Source organism: Eptatretus burgeri, chromosome 4, assembly GCF_056783735.1.
Source record: "Eptatretus burgeri isolate ZD-2024b chromosome 4, Ebu_testis_v1, whole genome shotgun sequence".
NCBI lineage: Eukaryota > Metazoa > Chordata > Myxini > Myxiniformes > Myxinidae > Eptatretus > Eptatretus burgeri.
Genome location: NC_140964.1, coordinates 126,420,186 through 126,444,787, shown reverse-complemented (window position 1 = coordinate 126,444,787; position 24,602 = coordinate 126,420,186). Strand labels below are relative to the sequence as shown.

At 40.3% G+C, this 24,602-nt stretch overlaps 1 protein-coding gene across 2 annotated transcripts in view; it reads right to left on the bottom strand.

Annotated features, from left to right (window-relative positions):
- Nucleotides 1–24,602, bottom strand: part of SYMPK (symplekin scaffold protein) — a 121,727-nt gene that overhangs the window by 88,645 nt on the left and 8,480 nt on the right. For both annotated transcript variants that reach the window (XM_085879978.1, XM_085879979.1), the window contains one exon: nt 4,855–4,952. In XM_085879978.1, coding sequence (XP_085736104.1) covers nt 4,855–4,944 — 90 coding nt within the window. In that variant the 5' untranslated portion in view covers nt 4,945–4,952. The remainder of the gene's footprint in view (nt 1–4,854; nt 4,953–24,602) is intronic.

The following is a 24,602-nucleotide window of genomic DNA, read 5'->3' as shown; positions in this document are numbered from 1 at the left end:
ATTCACACCAACAACAAAACAACCTCCATTTTTGAATTTAACTAACCCCCTAACTCACTCTACACTGACCCCGGGGTCCCTTGGGCGGGAGTCACTCCTCCCCCCAATCACTCATCGCACCATGCAGTCCCCATTCGCTCCATACACACAGACCCGCTGGCCTCACTCACTCACCAAGTATATGCTTCCACTTCACTCACCAACTCTTCAACACACTCACCGCTGAACTCTGCCATCCTTCTAACTACCTCCCCTAACTAACTCATGCTCCCACGTCATCCCTTAAACTAGTAGCACGTTCCTTTTAACACTACGTAGCTAAACTACGTCAACTCTACACATTCACTGTCTGTCACTGTCTTCTAAATCATAAAAATCATTTTATTTCCCAACCTAAATCTGGCTACAATCCCTCTAACTAATCCATTCCACGGGCTCCATGAGGACTTACCCCTGCTCCATGGAGCCGGTCTAACGAAGCTAACCCTTCCCCCTAACTAGTTTCCATCCTGTGCCCAGGTAAGGGGGTCTTCCACCCCTTGCCCAGGAATCCTGTGCACCCGAAAGTGAGGCTTGTTTTTTATTTTATTTTTTTACATGCGCATCACCAGCGCGGCAACTCACAGCTCGCTCACTTTGCACCTGCCCGTGACGTCATGCAGCTGCACGTGTACCTCGTCCCTCCTTGGACGGTACCATCCGGCAGGGATACCCCTCCTGCCGGATTCCAACCCCGCGTGCAGCCATGACGTCACCGTGCGCATAAAAAAAAACAAGCCCCACGTCTCGAGGGGTTCCCCACGCGAACACATGTGCTTTGCCCGTTGGAGCTTAACACACACGATCGCGTGGAGAACCCGTCCGGTCCAAATCCGTAATCCTGCCTAAACTTTGTCCGTCCGCGGGATCGGCAAATCCACCGCTGGCGTTTCCGGACCGGGACTTCACTCTCGCAAGCGAGCACGTGGGGACCTCGTGCGTTGCACAGCACGGACCTCGGGCTCGCTGCTAGGTGAACCCGGCACGGTCCCCGAAACAACTACAGCCGCTACTCGGCTTTCTTTCTTCTGTCGCCGTCGTCGTCGCCATTCAACACACACACTCCCGCGTGTTACGACGCTAACACACCTCACCATTAAACTCGCACCGGGAGACGCGGCTGCATGTTCACACATGCCGACCGACATCTCCCTCACACACAGCGGCCTTGCACACGCTGTCTCTCTCACACTCGGCCGCTCACTCACGCATGCCATTTCCCTTGCACACGTGGCTCCACTCACTCGCGGCCTTTCACTCACACGTGCCATTTCCCTCACACAAACCATACTACTCACACACGCGGGGGCACTCATCCGCGGTGCCTCACTCATACACCGTTCCTCACTCACACACGCGGGGGCACTCATCCGCGGTGCCTCACTCATACACCGTGCCTCACTCACACACGGCGTGCTGGGAAGCACGATCTTCTGCACACTTACCACCACACCACTCACACACGGGGTCGCTTCCACACACGGGGTCTTTGTCACCCACCCGGTCGCTCTCACACACGCCCTTGCACCCGCGCTATGCGTGCGTTGCAGCACGCATTTCGCCACACTCGTGAACACACACCTCGACACCACACACACCGGGACAACCACACTGGGGATTCGTGTCCCCAGTGGGACCACTGGGGATTCGGGCCTCTATACCCCCCAAGCTCGGCGTGCACCCGTCCACAGCACTCCTCCCCTCGAACTCGCAAAGCACGACCGAACTCACCTGGTCGTGACTCGCCTCAAGGGGGCATACTCCCTCCCCTCGTTCCTGGAGGAGGCCATCCAGCTGCTCGCACTGGGTCCCTACACGCTCCGCGAGCTCACCCTCACTATCCTCCACTACCTCCGTGTGTGTGTGTACGTCTCTAGCCTTGTCATTATCATGCAGTCTCTCCTCTATTTTTTCTGTCTCCCGTGTCTCTATACATTTATAAGTTTCTGTTGTCCCCTCCTGTCTATTAGTCTCTGCTTCTTTCTGGCGTCTTTCCCTTATCTTTATGTAGGTCAACCATGCTTTCTACTTAAGTCGCTCCCGTCCTTCCCTGTTTTTCACTCCTTGCTCTTTCACGATCTCCACGTACCTCCTCCTTGCTTTCCGTATTAATTGTTCTTTTCTCTCCCTCCCAATTACTTTCACCTCGTCTCTTATCTCCCTCGTGCACGTCTCCGTCACGCTTCTCGCCCAATACGTCCCCCGAATTATTTTTTCCTTACCCGCCTCCACCGCGGGCCCGACACCGTTGCACTCCCTCCCAGCTCGTTCGCTCCCACACGTGGCGTCGCCATTTTGAGCTCCACTGTCGTCGCCTCCATGCCCGCCTGCAGGCTTCGGCCTATTTTCTGCATCTCACCCCGCAGCTCTTTCATTTCTTCCTTCATTTTGAGTGCGTTTGTTTCCATTTTCGTTTTCATTTCGTTCATTTGCTTGTTCATGCCTTTTATTTCGTTTTTCATTTCATTTGTGTTTGTATCCATTTTCCTCATCAATGCCTCAAACATTTCCATCGTCCGATCTGTGGGCGAATTCGCACGTGGGGGCCGTTTGTCCGCCACCCCAGCCACTGCGCCCATTTCAAACTCTGGGTTCAGTTGGGGGAGTTCATGTTCCTGCACAACCAACATTTCCTGCATGGGGTTTTCATCCTGGACCATGGATTCTACACATTCTAAATCCATTTCTAATACCCCCGGCTCCCGCTCGCCTTGAGACGCCATCTTATTTCTCGTAAAAGGTTAATTTGAATCGCTCGTAATTTGGAGGGAATCGGGGGTCGCTCGTCTCACCCCTGGACCGATTCCCGTGAATTTAGCTGGAGACAGGAGAGCCCGTTTTCCCGTTCTCCGATACCAGTGCCGCGAGGAGGGCGATGAGTTTATATCCCACTCCTGACACCAGTGTTGCGGATTCGCGCCCGCCGGCGTGCGAACGGCCACGTAATTCGAATCGCGGCACGTCGCCCACCGGACGGACAATCACGTCGTGACCCTCTCGGACTAACGCCGGGAACTAGTCACGGGTGGGTCTTTCGGCCTCACCACGATCATGCCAATCGGCCCCCCGCGTGGGATAGGGTTGCTCGCCAAATTCGACCTACCTAAGTACCCACACGGAGGGTAGACCGGGCGATTTCACCTCGCCGCAGGTCGACTTCGGACACGGGCCACTTTAAGCGACCCGTTCCGTACTATCGGGATAACCGAGCGGTGTTATCGTCAACCTCGACGGTTCGATTAATTATTGGGCGTATTTAGCCCACGACCAACCCTTTACGTGAAGTAAGATGGAGATTCAATAAAAGAAAAGACGAAGCGAAACGGGAGAAACAGTTCAACATAAAGCACATTTATTCCGCGGCAAACGGAAAGCACACATATACAATTATACACCAAAAGCAAATGTAAAAATAAAAGAAACACACAATTCTGCATGAAAAGCAAATGCAACAGTGCAGATCTAACCGACTAGCGAGCACACGGCAACACTTATACAGTTTTACTTCACAGACGGCGCCGACAACACATATACTCAAAGCAAAAGAAAAAGGGACCACCCTCAACGATGAGGGGGGGCAGACGGGCCTGGGGCCGAGACCGCGTCGAGCCTACCCGTCTGGTGATGAGCCGCAAAATGGCGGTGGCGCCCCGACTCCGCGGGCCTCGCTGGCACTGCCTGGAAATGGGGTGGGAAGGGGGCCCCCTTCTCACACTATCTCAGCGCAGGGGGAAACAGGAGGGGGTTGTTGATGCTCGGGGGAATGAGGATATATCGCTGGCTTTGGTCCCGCGACGAGCGTCTCCACCGCGACCTCGGTCGCGTTACCGGCCTCCCCTCCCCGCAGCTCCCCGACTCTGACACGAGAGCCCTCTCGACTGCCTTCTCCGCCGCCACCTCTCCAACTCTCCCACTCTCCACTCTTCTCAGCTCCGTCCAACTGCTTTCTCTGACTCTTCTCTTCTCAACTCTCCTTGACTGACTCACTACTTTTCTCCGACTCTTCCCAACTCCACTGCCTTTTTGGCGAGCGAACGCGGCCCTTTATAGCCCCCGTGGCTTCGCTCCTTCACCTTCGACCCTTTACATCTGGCTGGCTCCCCATTGGACAGAGGAAAAGTAGGCGTGAATGCTTTTTGATCCGCGAATCTGCATATTGCAATTATACTCCGACGCACCTGGAGGCGGGGCCAAATCGCCCCATGCTCGCTGATAGGACGGAACAGAAGTGGGCGTGAATCGTTTTTGATCCGATTTCTTCGGAAAGGCTGGTGTTTTTGCACCCGCCGCTCGGCGCGCGCCCTGCACGAGTCCAGGATCGGTGTCCACAAGCGGCGCGGGAATGGCGGTGATGCGATGGTTGCGAGAGCGAGATGTGACGGCAAGGGTCGTGGCTGTGGTTGTGAAGCGGCGTTGCGGTTGGTGGTTGTTGTGTGATGGCTGTTGAGACGTGGTTGGTGGTGGTAGTAATGGCGGCTGGTCCAAAATAAAGATAGTAAAAAAAAAACGGCTATCTAGAAGGGTCGCAGCCCGAATGAAAGACATTTATTCCCTCTAAACAACGGGTTTGGGCCTAACTACACATATACTTACAGAGATATCTCACCTAAGGGACCTGAATGGTGGTTTGCGAATTTCGTCAACCACAACAATATACTTTATGGCACCCCGAACACCACCGTTTCTGTGGGTGTCTGCGCATGTGCCCTGAGCATTCTGGGGCGGATTACGTCGTTTTGATAGTTGCGCATTCCACCATATTTACACACATAATAAATTAATACCCTTCAGTGCAACAAAAGCTGAAAGGCTTACCCGATCAGAGGTAGATACATCACTTGTGGCAGATTCCTCGTCTTGGTAGAATTGGGATGCAAGACATAATCGTCGCAAGTCTCCCATCATAATTTATTCTGCAGAAAAAGAAAAAAAAATTAAGTCTTGCCTTCTTATGATGAAGTTATCAAATGATATCGTGACACATCATGCATTTTCTCTCACCAGCAAAAGTAAACGTCCCAGTGACGGAAAAAGTTTAAGTTAATGAATCAATTTAAATTATTTCATGGACTTTAAAAAGGTTCATTGTGTTGCATTCTTGGTTTAACTCAGAGCCAAAGTTCTGGGATATTTATACCGTTCACAGGGAAATGGTGGTGAAACATAAAGAGGGCAATTTTTTTTATTGCGTGTTCCTCCCTGAAGATATTTATTAAATCGACTTAAATCCAGATGTTCATGTTAATTTTAAAGATTACTGAAAGGGACAATAAAGTGACTGACCACACTGCATCAGGAAAAGTGAATTGAAAATGCAAAATAACCAATCAGCAGCTTTTCAAACGCAGCGTTAATATTGCCCGCTGTAAACGGGAGACAGACGAATGAAGTGGCAAACAGCACAGTTCGCAATATGTCTGTATGAAACATATATTAGTCTTTTTTAATGGCCCAAATTATTCCCGCACAGTATCTGTTACAGTTTAAACACACAGAGTATCTGGTACAGTTTAAACACACAGAGTATCTGGTACAGTTTAAACACACAGAGTATCTGGTACAGTTTAAACAAAGAGTATCTGGTACAGTTTAAACACACAGTATCTGGTACAGTTTAAACACAGTATCTGGTGCAGTTTAAATATACAGTATCTGGTACAGTTTAAACACAGTATCTGGTACAGATTAAACACACAGCATCTTGTACAGTTTAAACACACAGCATCTGGTACAGTTTAAACACACAGTATCTGGTACAGTAAAAACACACAGTATCTGGTACAGTAAAAACACACAGTATCTGGTACAGTTTAAACACACAGTATGTGGTACAGTTTAAACACACAGTACGTGGTACAGTGGAAACAAAAAATGTATCTGGTACAGTTTAAACACACAGTATCTGGTACAGTTTAAACACACAGTATGTGGTACAGTTTAAACACACAGTGTCTGGTACAGTTAAAACACACAGAGTATCTGTTACAGTTTAAACACACAGTATCTGGTACAGTTTAAACACACAGAGTATCTGGTAGAGTTTAAACACACAGAGTATCTGGTACAGTTTAAACACACAGAGTATCTGGTACAGTTTAAACACACAGAGTATCTGGTACAGTTTAAACACACAGAGTATCTGGTACAGTTTAAACACACAGAGTATCTGGTACAGTTTAAACACACAGAGTATCTGGTACAGTTTAAACACACAGAGTATCTGGTACAGTTTAAACACACAGAGTATCTGGTACAGTTTAAACACACAGAGTATCTGGTACAGTTTAAACACACACAGTATCTGGTACAGTTTAAACACACAGAGTATCTGGTACAGTTTAAACACACAGAGTATCTGGTACAGTTTAAACACACAGAGTATCTGGTACAGTTTAAACACACAGAGTATCTGGTACAGTTTAAACACACAGAGTGTCTGGTACAGTTTAAACACACAGAGTATCTGGTACAGTTTAAACACACAGAGGATCTGGTACAGTTTAAACAAACAGAGTATCTGGTACAGTTTAAACACACAGTGTCTGGTACAGTTAAAACACACAGAGTATCTGGTACAGTTTAAACACACAGAGTATCTGGTACAGTTTAAACACACAGAGTATCTGGTACAGTTTAAACACACAGAGTATCTGGTACAGTTTAAACACACAGAGTATCTGGTACAGTTTAAACACACAGAGTATCTGGTACAGTTTAAACACACAGAGTATCTGGTACAGTTTAAACACACAGAGTATCTGGTACAGTTTAAACACACAGAGTATCTGGTACAGTTTAAACACACAGAGTATCTGGTACAGTTTAAACACACAGAGTATCTGGTACAGTTTAAACACACAGAGTATCTGGTACAGTTTAAACACACAGAGTATCTGGTACAGTTTAAACACACAGAGTATCTGGTACAGTTTAAACACACAGAGTATCTGGTACAGTTTAAACACACAGAGTATCTGGTACAGTTTAAACACACAGAGTATCTGGTACAGTTTAAACACACAGAGTATCTGGTACAGTTTAAACACACAGAGTATCTGGTACAGTTTAAACACACAGAGTATCTGGTACAGTTTAAACACACAGAGTATCTGGTACAGTTTAAACACACACAGAGTATCTGGTACAGTTTAAACACACACAGTATCTGGTACAGTTTAAACACACAGAGTATCTGGTACAGTTTAAACACACAGAGTATCTGGTACAGTTTAAACACACAGAGTATCTGGTACAGTTTAAACACACAGAGTATCTGGTACAGTTTAAACACACAGAGTATCTGGTACAGTTTAAACACACAGAGTATCTGGTACAGTTTAAACACACAGAGTATCTGGTACAGTTTAAACACACAGAGTATCTGGTACAGTTTAAACACACAGAGTATCTGGTACAGTTTAAACACACACAGTATCTGGTACAGTTTAAACACACAGAGTATCTGGTACAGTTTAAACACACAGAGTATCTGGTACAGTTTAAACACACAGAGTATCTGGTACAGTTTAAACACACAGAGTATCTGGTACAGTTTAAACACACAGAGTATCTGGTACAGTTTAAACACACACAGTATCTGGTACAGTTTAAACACACAGAGTATCTGGTACAGTTTAAACACACAGAGTATCTGGTACAGTTTAAACACACAGAGTATCTGGTACAGTTTAAACACACAGAGTATCTGGTACAGTTTAAACACACAGAGTATCTGGTACAGTTTAAACACACAGAGTATCTGGTACAGTTTAAACACACAGAGTATCTGGTACAGTTTAAACACACAGAGTATCTGGTACAGTTTAAACACACAGAGTATCTGGTACAGTTTAAACACACAGAGTATCTGGTACAGTTTAAACACACAGAGTATCTGGTACAGTTTAAACACACAGAGTATCTGGTACAGTTTAAACACACAGAGTATCTGGTACAGTTTAAACACACAGAGTATCTGGTACAGTTTAAACACACAGAGTATCTGGTACAGTTTAAACACACAGTACGTGGTACAGTTTAAACACACAGTATGTGGTACAGTTTAAACACACAGTACGTGGTACAGTTTAAACACAGTATCTGGTACAGTTTAAACACACAGTATGTGGTACAGTTTAAACACACAGTATCTGGTACAGTTTAAACACACAGTACGTGGTACAGTTTAAACACACAGAATATCTGGTACAGTTTAAACACACAGAGTATCTGGTACAGTTTAAACACACAGAGTATCTGGTACAGTTTAAACACACACAGTATCTGGTACAGTTTAAACACACAGAGTATCTGGTACAGTTTAAACACACACAGTATCTGGTACAGTTTAAACACACAGAGTATCTGGTACAGTTTAAACACACAGAGTATCTGGTACAGTTTAAACACACAGAATATCTGGTACAGTTTAAACACACAGAGTATCTGGTACAGTTTAAACACACAGAGTATCTGGTACAGTTTAAACACACAGAGTATCTGGTACAGTTTAAACACACAGAATATCTGGTACAGTTTAAACACACAGAGTATCTGGTACAGTTTAAACACACACAGTATCTGGTACAGTTTAAACACACAGAATATCTGGTACAGTTTAAACACACAGAGTATCTGGTACAGTTTAAACACACAGAGTATCTGGTACAGTTTAAACACACAGAGTATCTGGTACAGTTTAAACACACAGAGTATCTGGTACAGTTTAAACACACAGAGTATCTGGTACAGTTTAAACACACACAGTATCTGGTACAGTTTAAACACACAGTATGTGGTAGTTTAAACACACAGTGTCTGGTACAGTTAAAACACACAGTATCTGGTACAGTTTAAACACACAGTATGTGGTACAGTTTAAACACACAGAGTATCTGGTACAGTTTAAACACACAGAGTATCTGGTACAGTTTAAACACACAGAGTATCTGGTACAGTTTAAACACACAGAGTATCTGGTACAGTTTAAACACACACAGTATCTGGTACAGTTTAAACACACAGTATCTGGGACAGTTTAAACACACACAGTATCTGGTACAGTTTAAACACACAGAGTATCTGGTACAGTTTAAACACACAGAATATCTGGTACAGTTTAAACACACAGAGTATCTGGTACAGTTTAAACACACAGTATGTGGTACAGTTTAAACACACAGTGTCTGGTACAGTTTAAACACACAGAGTATCTGGTACAGTTTAAACACACAGAGTATCTGGTACAGTTTAAACACACAGAGTATCTGGTACAGTTTAAACACACAGTACGTGGTACAGTTTAAACACACAGTATCTGGTACAGTTTAAACACACAGTATGTGGTACAGTTTAAACACACAGTATGTGGTACAGTTTAAACACACAGTATCTGGTACAGTTTAAACACACAGTATCTGGTACAGTTTAAACACACAGTATGTGGTACAGTTTAAACACACAGTGTCTGGTACAGTTTAAACACACAGAGTATCTGGTACAGTTTAAACACACAGTACGTGGTACAGTTTAAACACACAGAGTATCTGGTACAGTTTAAACACACAGTACCTGGTACAGTTTAAACACACAGTACGTGGTACAGTTTAAACACACAGTACGTGGTACAGTTTAAACACACAGTACGTGGTACAGTTTAAACACACAGAGTATCTGGTACAGTTTAAACACACAGTATCTGGTACAGTTTAAACACACAGAGTATCTGGTACAGTTTAAACACACAGAGTATCTGGTACAGTTTAAACACACACAGTATCTGGTACAGTTTAAACACACAGAGTATCTGGTACAGTTTAAACACACAGAGTATCTGGTACAGTTTAAACACACAGAGTATCTGGTACAGTTTAAACACACAGAGTATCTGGTACAGTTTAAACACACAGAGTATCTGGTACAGTTTAAACACACAGAGTATCTGGTACAGTTTAAACACACAGAGTATCTGGTACAGTTTAAACACACAGAGTATCTGGTACAGTTTAAACACACAGAGTATCTGGTACAGTTTAAACACACACAGTATCTGGTACAGTTTAAACACACAGAGTATCTGGTACAGTTTAAACACACAGAGTATCTGGTACAGTTTAAACACACAGAGTATCTGGTACAGTTTAAACACACAGAGTATCTGGTACAGTTTAAACACACAGAGTATCTGGTACAGTTTAAACACACAGAGTATCTGGTACAGTTTAAACACACAGAGTATCTGGTACAGTTTAAACACACAGAGTATCTGGTACAGTTTAAACACACAGAGTATCTGGTACAGTTTAAACACACAGAGTATCTGGTACAGTTTAAACACACAGAGTATCTGGTACAGTTTAAACACACACAGTATCTGGTACAGTTTAAACACACAGAGTATCTGGTACAGTTTAAACACACAGAGTATCTGGTACAGTTTAAACACACAGAGTATCTGGTACAGTTTAAACACACACAGTATCTGGTACAGTTTAAACACACACAGTATCTGGTACAGTTTAAACACACAGAGTATCTGGTACAGTTTAAACACACAGAGTATCTGGTACAGTTTAAACACACACAGTATCTGGTACAGTTTAAACACACAGAGTATCTGGTACAGTTTAAACACACAGAGTATCTGGTACAGTTTAAACACACACAGTATCTGGTACAGTTTAAACACACAGTATCTGGTACAGTTTAAACACACAGAATATCTGGTACAGTTTAAACACACAGAGTATCTGGTACAGTTTAAACACACAGAGTATCTGGTACAGTTTAAACACACAGAGTATCTGGTACAGTTTAAACACACAGAGTATCTGGTACAGTTTAAACACACACAGTATCTGGTACAGTTTAAACACACACAGTATCTGGTACAGTTTAAACACACAGAGTATCTGGTACAGTTTAAACACACAGTATCTGGTACAGTTTAAACACACAGAGTATCTGGTACAGTTTAAACACACAGAGTATCTGGTACAGTTTAAACACACAGAGTATCTGGTACAGTTTAAACACACAGAGTATCTGGTACAGTTTAAACACACAGAGTATCTGGTACAGTTTAAACACACAGAGTATCTGGTACAGTTTAAACACACACAGTATCTGGTACAGTTTAAACACACAGTATGTGGTACAGTTTAAACACACAGAGTATCTGGTACAGTTTAAACACACAGTATCTGGTACAGTTTAAACACACAGTATGTGGTAGTTTAAACACACAGTGTCTGGTACAGTTAAAACACACAGTATCTGGTACAGTTTAAACACACAGAGTATCTGGTACAGTTTAAACACACAGTACGTGGTACAGTTTAAACACACAGTACCTGGTACAGTTTAAACACACAGTAGGTGGTACAGTTTAAACACACAGAATATCTGGTACAGTTTAAACACACAGAGTATCTGGTACAGTTTAAACACACAGAGTATCTGGTACAGTTTAAACACACAGAGTATCTGGTACAGTTTAAACACACACAGTATCTGGTACAGTTTAAACACACAGAATATCTGGTACAGTTTAAACACACAGAGTATCTGGTACAGTTTAAACACACACAGTATCTGGTACAGTTTAAACACACAGTATCTGGTACAGTTTAAACACAGAATATCTGGTACAGTTTAAACACACAGAGTATCTGGTACAGTTTAAACACACAGAATATCTGGTACAGTTTAAACACACAGAGTATCTGGTACAGTTTAAACACACAGAGTATCTGGTACAGTTTAAACACACACAGTATCTGGTACAGTTTAAACACACACAGTATCTGGTACAGTTTAAACACACAGAGTATCTGGTACAGTTTAAACACACAGAATATCTGGTACAGTTTAAACACACAGAGTATCTGGTACAGTTTAAACACACAGAGTATCTGGTACAGTTTAAACACACAGAGTATCTGGTACAGTTTAAACACACACAGTATCTGGTACAGTTTCAACACACAGAGTATCTGGTACAGTAAAACACACACAGTATCTGGTACAGTTTAAACACACAGAATATCTGGTACAGTTTAAACACACAGAGTATCTGGTAGTTTAAACACACACAGTATCTGGTACAGTTTAAACACACAGTATGTGGTACAGTTTAAACACACAGTACGTGGTACAGTGGAAACAAAAAATGTATCTGGTACAGTTTAAACACACAGTATCTGGTACAGTTTAAACACACAGTATGTGGTACAGTTTAAACACACAGTATGTGGTACAGTTTAAACACACAGTGTCTGGTACAGTTAAAACACACAGTATCTGGTACAGTTTAAACACACAGAGTATCTGGTAGAGTTTAAACATATAGTATCTGGTACAGTTTAAACACACAGAGTATCTGGTACAGTTTAAACACACAGAGTATCTGGTACAGTTTAAACACACAGTACGTGGTACAGTTTAAACACACAGTATGTGGTACAGTTTAAACACACAGTACGTGGTACAGTGGAAACAAAAAATGTATCTGGTACAGTTTAAACACACAGTATCTGGTACAGTTTAAACACACAGTATGTGGTAGTTTAAACACACAGTGTCTGGTGCAGTTAAAACACACAGTATCTGGTACAGTTTAAACACACAGAGTATCTGGTACAGTTTAAACACACAGTACGTGGTACAGTTTAAACACACAGAGTATCTGGTACAGTTTAAACACACAGAGTATCTGGTACAGTTTAAACACACAGAGTATCTGGTACAGTTTAAACACACAGAGTATCTGGTACAGTTTAAACACACAGAGTATCTGGTACAGTTTAAACACACAGAGTATCTGGTACAGTTTAAACACACACAGTATCTGGTACAGTTTAAACACACAGAGTATCTGGTACAGTTTAAACACACAGAGTATCTGGTACAGTTTAAACACACAGAGTATCTGGTACAGTTTAAACACACACAGTATCTGGTACAGTTTAAACACACAGAGTATCTGGTACAGTTTAAACACAGAGTATCTGGTACAGTTTAAACACACACAGTATCTGGTACAGTTTAAACACACACAGTATCTGGTACAGTTTAAACACACAGAGTATCTGGTACAGTTTAAACACACAGAGTATCTGGTACAGTTTAAACACACAGAGTATCTGGTACAGTTTAAACACACAGTATCTGGTACAGTTTAAACACACACAGTATCTGGTACAGTTTAAACACACAGAGTATCTGGTACAGTTTAAACACACAGAGTATCTGGTACAGTTTAAACACACAGTATCTGGTACAGTTTAAACACACAGAATATCTGGTACAGTTTAAACACACAGAGTATCTGGTACAGTTTAAACACACAGAGTATCTGGTACAGTTTAAACACACAGAGTATCTGGTACAGTTTAAACACACAGAGTATCTGGTACAGTTTAAACACACACAGTATCTGGTACAGTTTAAACACACAGAGTATCTGGTACAGTTTAAACACACAGAGTATCTGGTACAGTTTAAACACACAGAGTATCTGGTACAGTTTAAACACACACAGTATCTGGTACAGTTTAAACACACAGAGTATCTGGTACAGTTTAAACACACAGAGTATCTGGTACAGTTTAAACACACAGAATCTGGTACAGTTTAAACACACAGAATATCTGGTACAGTTTAAACACACAGAGTATCTGGTACAGTTTAAACACACACAGTATCTGGTACAGTTTAAACACACAGTATCTGGTACAGTTTAAACACACAGAGTATCTGGTACAGTTTAAACACACAGAGTATCTGGTACAGTTTAAACACACAGAGTATCTGGTACAGTTTAAACACACAGAGTATCTGGTACAGTTTAAACACACAGAGTATCTGGTACAGTTTAAACACACAGAGTATCTGGTACAGTTTAAACACACACAGTATCTGGTACAGTTTAAACACACAGAGTATCTGGTACAGTTTAAACACACAGAGTATCTGGTACAGTTTAAACACACAGAGTATCTGGTACAGTTTAAACACACAGTATCTGGTACAGTTTAAACACACAGAGTATCTGGTACAGTTTAAACACACAGAGTATCTGGTACAGTTTAAACACACACAGTATCTGGTACAGTTTAAACACACAGAGTATCTGGTACAGTTTAAACACACAGAGTATCTGGTACAGTTTAAACACACAGAGTATCTGGTACAGTTTAAACACACAGAGTATCTGGTACAGTTTAAACACACAGAGTATCTGGTACAGTTTAAACACAGAGTATCTGGTACAGTTTAAACACACAGAGTATCTGGTACAGTTTAAACACACAGAGTATCTGGTACAGTTTAAACACACAGAGTATCTGGTACAGTTTAAACACACAGAGTATCTGGTACAGTTTAAACACACACAGTATCTGGTACAGTTTAAACACACAGAGTATCTGGTACAGTTTAAACACACAGAGTATCTGGTACAGTTTAAACACACACAGTATCTGGTACAGTTTAAACACACAGAGTATCTGGTACAGTTTAAACACACAGAGTATCTGGTACAGTTTAAACACACAGAATATCTGGTACAGTTTAAACACACAGTATCTGGTACAGTTTAAACACACAGTATGTGGTACAGTTTAAACACACAGAGTATCTGGTACAGTTTAAACACACAGAGTATCTGGTACAGTTTAAACACACAGAGTATCTGGTACAGTTTAAACACACAGTACCTGGTACAGTTTAAACACACAGAGTATCTGGTACAGTTTAAACACACAGAGTATCTGGTACAGTTTAAACACACAGAGTATCTGGTACAGTTTAAACACACAGAGTATCTGGTACAGTTTAAACACACAGAGTATCTGGTACAGTTTAAACACACAGAGTATCTGGTACAGTTTAAACACACAGAGTATCTGGTACAGTTTAAACACACAGAATATCTGGTACAGTTTAAACACACAGTATCTGGTACAGTTTAAACACACAGTATGTGGTACAGTTTAAACACACAGAGTATCTGGTACAGTTTAAACACACAGAGTATCTGGTACAGTTTAAACACACAGAGTATCTGGTACAGTTTAAACACACAGAGTATCTGGTACAGTTTAAACACACAGAGTATCTGGTACAGTTTAAACACACAGAGTATCTGGTACAGTTTAAACACACAGAGTATCTGGTACAGTTTAAACACACACAGTATCTGGTACAGTTTAAACACACAGAGTATCTGGTACAGTTTAAACACACAGAGTATCTGGTACAGTTTAAACACACAGAGTATCTGGTACAGTTTAAACACACACAGTATCTGGTACAGTTTAAACACACAGAGTATCTGGTACAGTTTAAACACACAGAGTATCTGGTACAGTTTAAACACACAGAGTATCTGGTACAGTTTAAACACACAGAATATCTGGTACAGTTTAAACACAGAGTATCTGGTACAGTTTAAACACACACAGTATCTGGTACAGTTTAAACACACAGAATATCTGGTACAGTTTAAACACACAGTATCTGGTACAGTTTAAACACACAGAGTATCTGGTACAGTTTAAACACACAGTACGTGGTACAGTTTAAACACACAGAATATCTGGTACAGTTTAAACACACAGAGTATCTGTTACAGTTTAAACACACAGTACGTGGTACAGTTTAAAAACACAGAGTATCTGGTACAGTTTAAACACACAGTATCTGGTACAGTTTAAACACACAGTATGTGGTACAGTTTAAACACACAGAGTATCTGGTACAGTTTAAACACACACAGTATCTGGTACAGTTTAAACACACAGAGTATCTGGTACAGTTTAAACACACAGAGTATCTGGTACAGTTTAAACACACAGAGTATCTGGTACAGTTTAAACACACAGAGTATCTGGTACAGTTTAAACACACAGAGTATCTGGTACAGTTTAAACACACAGAGTATCTGGTACAGTTTAAACACACAGAGTATCTGGTACAGTTTAAACACACAGAGTATCTGGTACAGTTTAAACACACAGAGTATCTGGTACAGTTTAAACACACAGAGTATCTGGTACAGTTTAAACACACAGAGTATCTGGTACAGTTTAAACACACAGAGTATCTGGTACAGTTTAAACACACAGAGTATCTGGTACAGTTTAAACACACAGAGTATCTGGTACAGTTTAAACACACAGAGTATCTGGTACAGTTTAAACACACACAGTATCTGGTACAGTTTAAACACACAGAGTATCTGGTACAGTTTAAACACACAGAGTATCTGGTACAGTTTAAACACACAGAATATCTGGTACAGTTTAAACACACAGAGTATCTGGTACAGTTTAAACACACAGAGTATCTGGTACAGTTTAAACACACAGAGTATCTGGTACAGTTTAAACACACACAGTATCTGGTACAGTTTAAACACACAGAGTATCTGGTACAGTTTAAACACACAGAGTATCTGGTACAGTTTAAACACACAGAGTATCTGGTACAGTTTAAACACACAGAGTATCTGGTACAGTTTAAACACACAGAGTATCTGGTACAGTTTAAACACACAGAGTATCTGGTACAGTTTAAACACACAGAGTATCTGGTACAGTTTAAACACACACAGTATCTGGTACAGTTTAAACACACAGAGTATCTGGTACAGTTTAAACACACACAGTATCTGGTACAGTTTAAACACACACAGTATCTGGTACAGTTTAAACACACAGAGTATCTGGTACAGTTTAAACACACAGTATCTGGTACAGTTTAAACACACAGTATGTGGTACAGTTTAAACACACAGTACGTGGTACAGTGGAAACACACAGTATGTGGTACAGTTTAAACACACAGTATGTGGTACAGTTTAAACACACAGTGTCTGTTACAGTTAAAACACACAGTATCTGGTACAGTTTAAACACACAGAGTATCTGGTAGAGTTTAAACATACAGTATCTGGTACAGTTTAAACACACAGAGTATCTGGTACAGTTTAAACACACAGAGTATCTGGTACAGTTTAAACACACAGTATGTGGTACAGTTTAAACACACAGTATGTGGTACAGTTTAAACACACAGTACGTGGTACAGTTTAAACACAGTATCTGGTACAGTTTAAACACACAGTATGTGGTACAGTTTAAACACACAGTATCTGGTACAGTTTAAACACACACAGTATCTGGTACAGTTTAAACACACAGTACGTGGTACAGTTTAAACACACAGAATATCTGGTACAGTTTAAACACACAGAGTATCTGTTACAGTTTAAACACACAGTACGTGGTACAGTTTAAACACACAGAGTATCTGGTACAGTTTAAACACACAGAGTATCTGGTACAGTTTAAACACACACAGTATCTGGTACAGTTTAAACACACAGAGTATCTGGTACAGTTTAAACACACACAGTATCTGGTACAGTTTAAACACACAGAGTATCTGGTACAGTTTAAACACACAGAGTATCTGGTACAGTTTAAACACACAGAGTATCTGGTACAGTTTAAACACACAGAGTATCTGGTACAGTTTAAACACACAGAGTATCTGGTACAGTTTAAACACACAGAGTATCTGGTACAGTTTAAACACACACAGTATCTGGTACAGTTTAAACACACAGAGTATCTGGTACAGTTTAAACACACAGAGTATCTGGTACAGTTTAAACACACAGAATATCTGGTACAGTTTAAACACACAGAGTATCTGGTACAGTTTAAACACACAGAGTATCTGGTACAGTTTAAACACACAGAGTATCTGGTACAGTTTAAACACACAGAGTATCTGGTACAGTTTAAACACACAGAATATCTGGTACAGTTTAAACACACAGAGTATCTGGTACAGTTTAAACACACAGAGTATCTGGTACAGTTTAAACACACACAGTATCTGGTACAGTTTAAACACACAGAGTATCTGGTACAGTTTAAACACAGAGTATCTGGTACAGTTTAAACACACACAGTATCTGGTACAGTTTAAACACACAGTATCTGGTACAGTTTAAACACACAGAGTATCTGGTACAGTTTAAACACACAGAGTATCTGGTACAGTTTAAACACACAGAGTATCTGGTACAGTTTAAACACACACAGTATCTGGTACAGTTTAAACACACAGAGTATCTGGTACAGTTTAAACACACACAGTATCTGGTACAGTTTAAACACACAAAGTATCTGGTACAGTTTAAACACACAGAGTATCTGGTACAGTTTAAACACACAGAATATCTGGTACAGTTTAAACACACAGAGTATCTGGTACAGTTTAAACACACAGAGTATCTGGTACAGTTTAAACACACACAGTATCTGGTACAGTTTAAACACACAGAGTATCTGGTACAGTTTAAACACACACAGTATCTGGTACAGTTTAAACACACAGAGTATCTGGTACAGTTTAATCACACAGAGTATCTGGTACAGTTTAAACACACAGAATATCTGGTACAGTTTAAACACACAGAGTATCTGGTACAGTTTAAACACACAGAGTATCTGGTACAGTTTAAACACACAGAATATCTGGTACAGTTTAAACACACAGAGTATCTGGTACAGTTTAAACACACAGAGTATCTTGTACAGTTTAAACACACACAGTATCTGGTACAGTTTAAACACACAGAGTATCTGGTACAGTTTAAACACACAGAGTATCTGGTACAGTTTAAACACACAGAATATCTGGTGCAGTTTAAACACACAGAATATCTGGTACAGTTTAAACACACAGAGTATCTGGCACAGTTTAAACACACAGTATGTGGTACAGTTTAAACACACAGTACGTGGTACAGTTTAAACACAGTATCTGGTACAGTTTAAACACACAGTATGTGGTACAGTTTAAACACACAGTATCTGGTACAGTTTAAACACACAGAGTATCTGGTACAGTTTAAACACACAGAATATCTGGTACAGTTTAAACACACAGAGTATCTGGTACAGTTTAAACACACAGAGTATCTGGTACAGTTTAAACACACAGAGTATCTGGTACAGTTTAAACACACACAGTATCTGGTACAGTTTAAACACACAGAGTATCTGGTACAGTTTAAACACACAGAATATCTGGTACAGTTTAAACACACAGAGTATCTGGTACAGTTTAAACACACACAGTATCTGGTACAGTTTAAACACACAGAGTATCTGGTACAGTTTAAACACACAGAGTATCTGGTACAGTTTAAACACACAGAATATCTGGTACAGTTTAAACACACAGAGTATCTGGTACAGTTTAAACACACAGAGTATCTGGTACAGTTTAAACACACAGAGTATCTGGTACAGTTTAAACACACAGAGTATCTGGTACAGTTTAAACACACAGAGTATCTGGTACAGTTTAAACACACACAGTATCTGGTACAGTTTAAACACACAGAATATCTGGTACAGTTTAAACACACAGAGTATCTGGTACAGTTTAAACACACAGAGTATCTGGTACAGTTTAAACACACAGAGTATCTGGTACAGTTTAAACACACAGAATATCTGGTGCAGTTTAAACACACAGAATATCTGGTACAGTTTAAACACACAGAGTATCTGGCACAGTTTAAACACACAGTATGTGGTACAGTTTAAACACACAGTACGTGGTACAGTTTAAACACAGTATCTGGTACAGTTTAAACACACAGTATGTGGTACAGTTTAAACACAGTATCTGGTACAGTTTAAACACAGTATCTGGTACAGTTTAAACACACAGCATCTGGTACAGTTTAAACACACAGTATCTGGTACAGTAAAAACACACAGTATCTGGTGCAGTTTAAACACACAGTATCTGGTACAGTTAAAACACACAGTATCTGGTACAGTTTAAACACACAGTATCTGGTACAGTTTAAATACAGTATCTGGTACAGTTTAAACACACAGTATCTGGTACAGTTTAAACACACAGCATCTGGTACAGTTTAAACACACAGTATCTAGTTCAGTTAAAACACACAGTACGTGGTGCAGTTTAAACATACAGTATGCGGTACAGTTTAAACACACAGTGAGTGATGCAGTTTAAACATACAGTATCTGTTGCAGTTGAAACACAGTGACTGGTACAGTTCAAACACACAGTTTCTGGTACAGTTTAAACACACAGAACGTGGTACAGTTTCAACACACAGTATATGGTAAGGTTTAAACACACAGTACGTGATACAGTTTAAACACAGTACGTGATACAGTTTAAACACAGTACGTGGTACAGTTTAAACACAGTACGTGGTACAGTTTAAACACAGTATATGGTACAGTTTAAACACACAGTATGTGGTACAGTTTAAACACACAGTATGTGGTGCAGTTTAAACACAGCACGTTGTACAGTTTAAACACACAGTACGTGGTACAGTTTAAACACACAGTACGTGGTACAGTTTAAACACAGTTCGTGGCAAAGTTTAAACACACAGTACGTGGTACAGTTTAAACACACAGAGTATCTGGTACAGTTTAAACACACAGAGTATCTGGTACAGTTTAAACACACAGAGTATCTGGTACAGTTTAAACACACAGAGTATCTGGTACAGTTTAAACACACAGAGTATCTGGTACAGTTTAAACACACAGAGTATCTGGTACAGTTTAAACACACAGAGTATCTGGTACAGTTTAAACACACAGAGTATCTGGTACAGTTTAAACACACAGAGTATCTGGTACAGTTTAAACACACACAGTATCTGGTACAGTTTAAACACACAGAGTATCTGGTACAGTTTAAACACACAGAGTATCTGGTACAGTTTAAACACACAGAGTATCTGGTACAGTTTAAACACACAGAGTATCTGGTACAGTTTAAACACACAGAGTATCTGGTACAGTTTAAACACACAGAGTATCTGGTACAGTTTAAACACACAGAGTATCTGGTACAGTTTAAACACACAGAGTATCTGGTACAGTTTAAACACACACAGTATCTGGTACAGTTTAAACACACACAGTATCTGGTACAGTTTAAACACACAGAGTATCTGGTACAGTTTAAACACACAGAGTATCTGGTACAGTTTAAACACACAGAGTATCTGGTACAGTTTAAACACACAGAGTATCTGGTACAGTTTAAACACACAGAGTATCTGGTACAGTTTAAACACACAGAGTATCTGGTACAGTTTAAACACACAGAGTATCTGGTACAGTTTAAACACACAGAGTATCTGGTACAGTTTAAACACACAGAGTATCTGGTACAGTTTAAACACACAGAGTATCTGGTACAGTTTAAACACACAGAGTATCTGGTACAGTTTAAACACACAGAGTATCTGGTACAGTTTAAACACACACAGTATCTGGTACAGTTTAAACACACACAGTATCTGGTACAGTTTAAACACACAGAGTATCTGGTACAGTTTAAACACACAGAGTATCTGGTACAGTTTAAACACACAGAGTATCTGGTACAGTTTAAACACACAGAGTATCTGGTACAGTTTAAACACACAGAGTATCTGGTACAGTTTAAACACACAGAGTATCTGGTACAGTTTAAACACACAGAGTATCTGGTACAGTTTAAACACACACAGTATCTGGTACAGTTTAAACACACAGAGTATCTGGTACAGTTTAAACACACAGAGTATCTGGTACAGTTTAAACACACAGAGTATCTGGTACAGTTTAAACACACAGAGTATCTGGTACAGTTTAAACACACAGAGTATCTGGTACAGTTTAAACACACAGAGTATCTGGTACAGTTTAAACACACAGAGTATCTGGTACAGTTTAAACACACAGAGTATCTGGTACAGTTTAAACACACAGAGTATCTGGTACAGTTTAAACACACAGAGTATCTGGTACAGTTTAAACACACAGAGTATCTGGTACAGTTTAAACACACAGAGTATCTGGTACAGTTTAAACACACACAGTATCTGGTACAGTTTAAACACACAGAGTATCTGGTACAGTTTAAACACACAGAGTATCTGGTACAGTTTAAACACACAGAGTATCTGGTACAGTTTAAACACACACAGTATCTGGTACAGTTTAAACACACACAGTATCTGGTACAGTTTAAACACACAGAGTATCTGGTACAGTTTAAACACACAGAGTATCTGGTACAGTTTAAACACACACAGTATCTGGTACAGTTTAAACACACAGAGTATCTGGTACAGTTTAAACACACAGAGTATCTGGTACAGTTTAAACTCACACAGTATCTGGTACAGTTTAAACACACAGTATCTGGTACAGTTTAAACACACAGAATATCTGGTACAGTTTAAACACACAGAGTATCTGGTACAGTTTAAACACACAGAATATCTGGTACAGTTTAAACACACAGAGTATCTGGTACAGTTTAAACACACAGAGTATCTGGTACAGTTTAAACACACACAGTATCTGGTACAGTTTAAACACACACAGTATCTGGTACAGTTTAAACACACAGAGTATCTGGTACAGTTTAAACACACAGAATATCTGGTACAGTTTAAACACACAGAGTATCTGGTACAGTTTAAACACACAGAGTATCTGGTACAGTTTAAACACACAGAGTATCTGGTACAGTTTAAACACACAGAATATCTGGTACAGTTTAAACACACACAGTATCTGGTACAGTTTAAACACACAGAGTATCTGGTACAGTTTAAACACACAGAATATCTGGTACAGTTTAAACACACAGAGTATCTGGTACAGTTTAAACACACAGAGTATCTGGTACAGTTTAAACACACACAGTATCTGGTACAGTTTAAACACACAGAATATCTGGTACAGTTTAAACACACAGAGTATCTGGTACAGTTTAAACACACACAGTATCTGGTACAGTTTAAACACACAGTATGTGGTACAGTTTAAACACACAGTACGTGGTACAGTGGAAACAAAAAATGTATCTGGTACAGTTTAAACACACAGTATCTGGTACAGTTTAAACACACAGTATGTGGTACAGTTTAAACACACAGTATGTGGTACAGTTTAAACACACAGTGTCTGGTACAGTTAAAACACACAGTATCTGGTACAGTTTAAACACACAGAGTATCTGGTACAGTTTAAACACACAGAGTATCTGGTACAGTTTAAACACACAGTACGTGGTACAGTTTAAACACACAGTATGTGGTACAGTTTAAACACACAGTACGTGGTACAGTGGAAACAAAAAATGTATCTGGTACAGTTTAAACACACAGTATCTGGTACAGTTTAAACACACAGTATGTGGTAGTTTAAACACACAGTGTCTGGTACAGTTAAAACACACAGTATCTGGTACAGTTTAAACACACAGAGTATCTGGTACAGTTTAAACACACAGTACGTGGTACAGTTTAAACACACAGTACCTGGTACAGTTTAAACACACAGTACGTGGTACAGTTTAAACACACAGTACCTGGTACAGTTTAAACACACAGTACGTGGTACAGTTTAAACACACAGTACGTGGTACAGTTTAAACACACAGAATATCTGGTACAGTTTAAACACACAGAGTATCTGTTACAGTTTAAACACACAGTACGTGGTACAGTTTAAACACACAGAGTATCTGGTACAGTTTAAACACACAGAGTATCTGGTACAGTTTAAACACACAGAGTATCTGGTACAGTTTAAACACACACAGTATCTGGTACAGTTTAAACACACACAGTATCTGGTACAGTTTAAACACACAGAGTATCTGGTACAGTTTAAACACACAGAGTATCTGGTACAGTTTAAACACACAGAATATCTGGTACAGTTTAAACACACAGAATATCTGGTACAGTTTAAACACACAGAGTATCTGGTACAGTTTAAACACACACAGTATCTGGTACAGTTTAAACACACAGAATATCTGGTACAGTTTAAACACACAGAGTATCTGGTACAGTTTAAACACACAGAGTATCTGGTACAGTTTAAACACACAGAGTATCTGGTACAGTTTAAACACACAGAATATCTGGTGCAGTTTAAACACACAGAATATCTGGTACAGTTTAAACACACAGAGTATCTGGTACAGTTTAAACACACAGTATGTGGTACAGTTTAAACACACAGTATGTGGTACAGTTTAAACACACAGTACGTGGTACAGTTTAAACACAGTATCTGGTACAGTTTAAACACAGTATGTGGTACAGTTTAAACACACAGTACGTGGTACAGTTTAAACACAGTATCTGGTACAGTTTAAACACAGTATCTGGTACAGTTTAAACACACAGCATCTGGTACAGTTTAAACACACAGTATATGGTACAGTTTAAACACACAGTACGTGGTACAGTTTAAACACAGTTCGTGGCAAAGTTTAAACACACAGTACGTGGTACAGTTTAAACACACAGAATATCTGGTACAGTTTAAACACACAGAGTATCTGGTACAGTTTAAACACACAGTATGTGGTACAGTTTAAACACACAGTACGTGGTACAGTTTAAACACAGTATGTGGTACAGTTTAAACACACAGTACGTGGTACAGTTTAAACACAGTATCTGG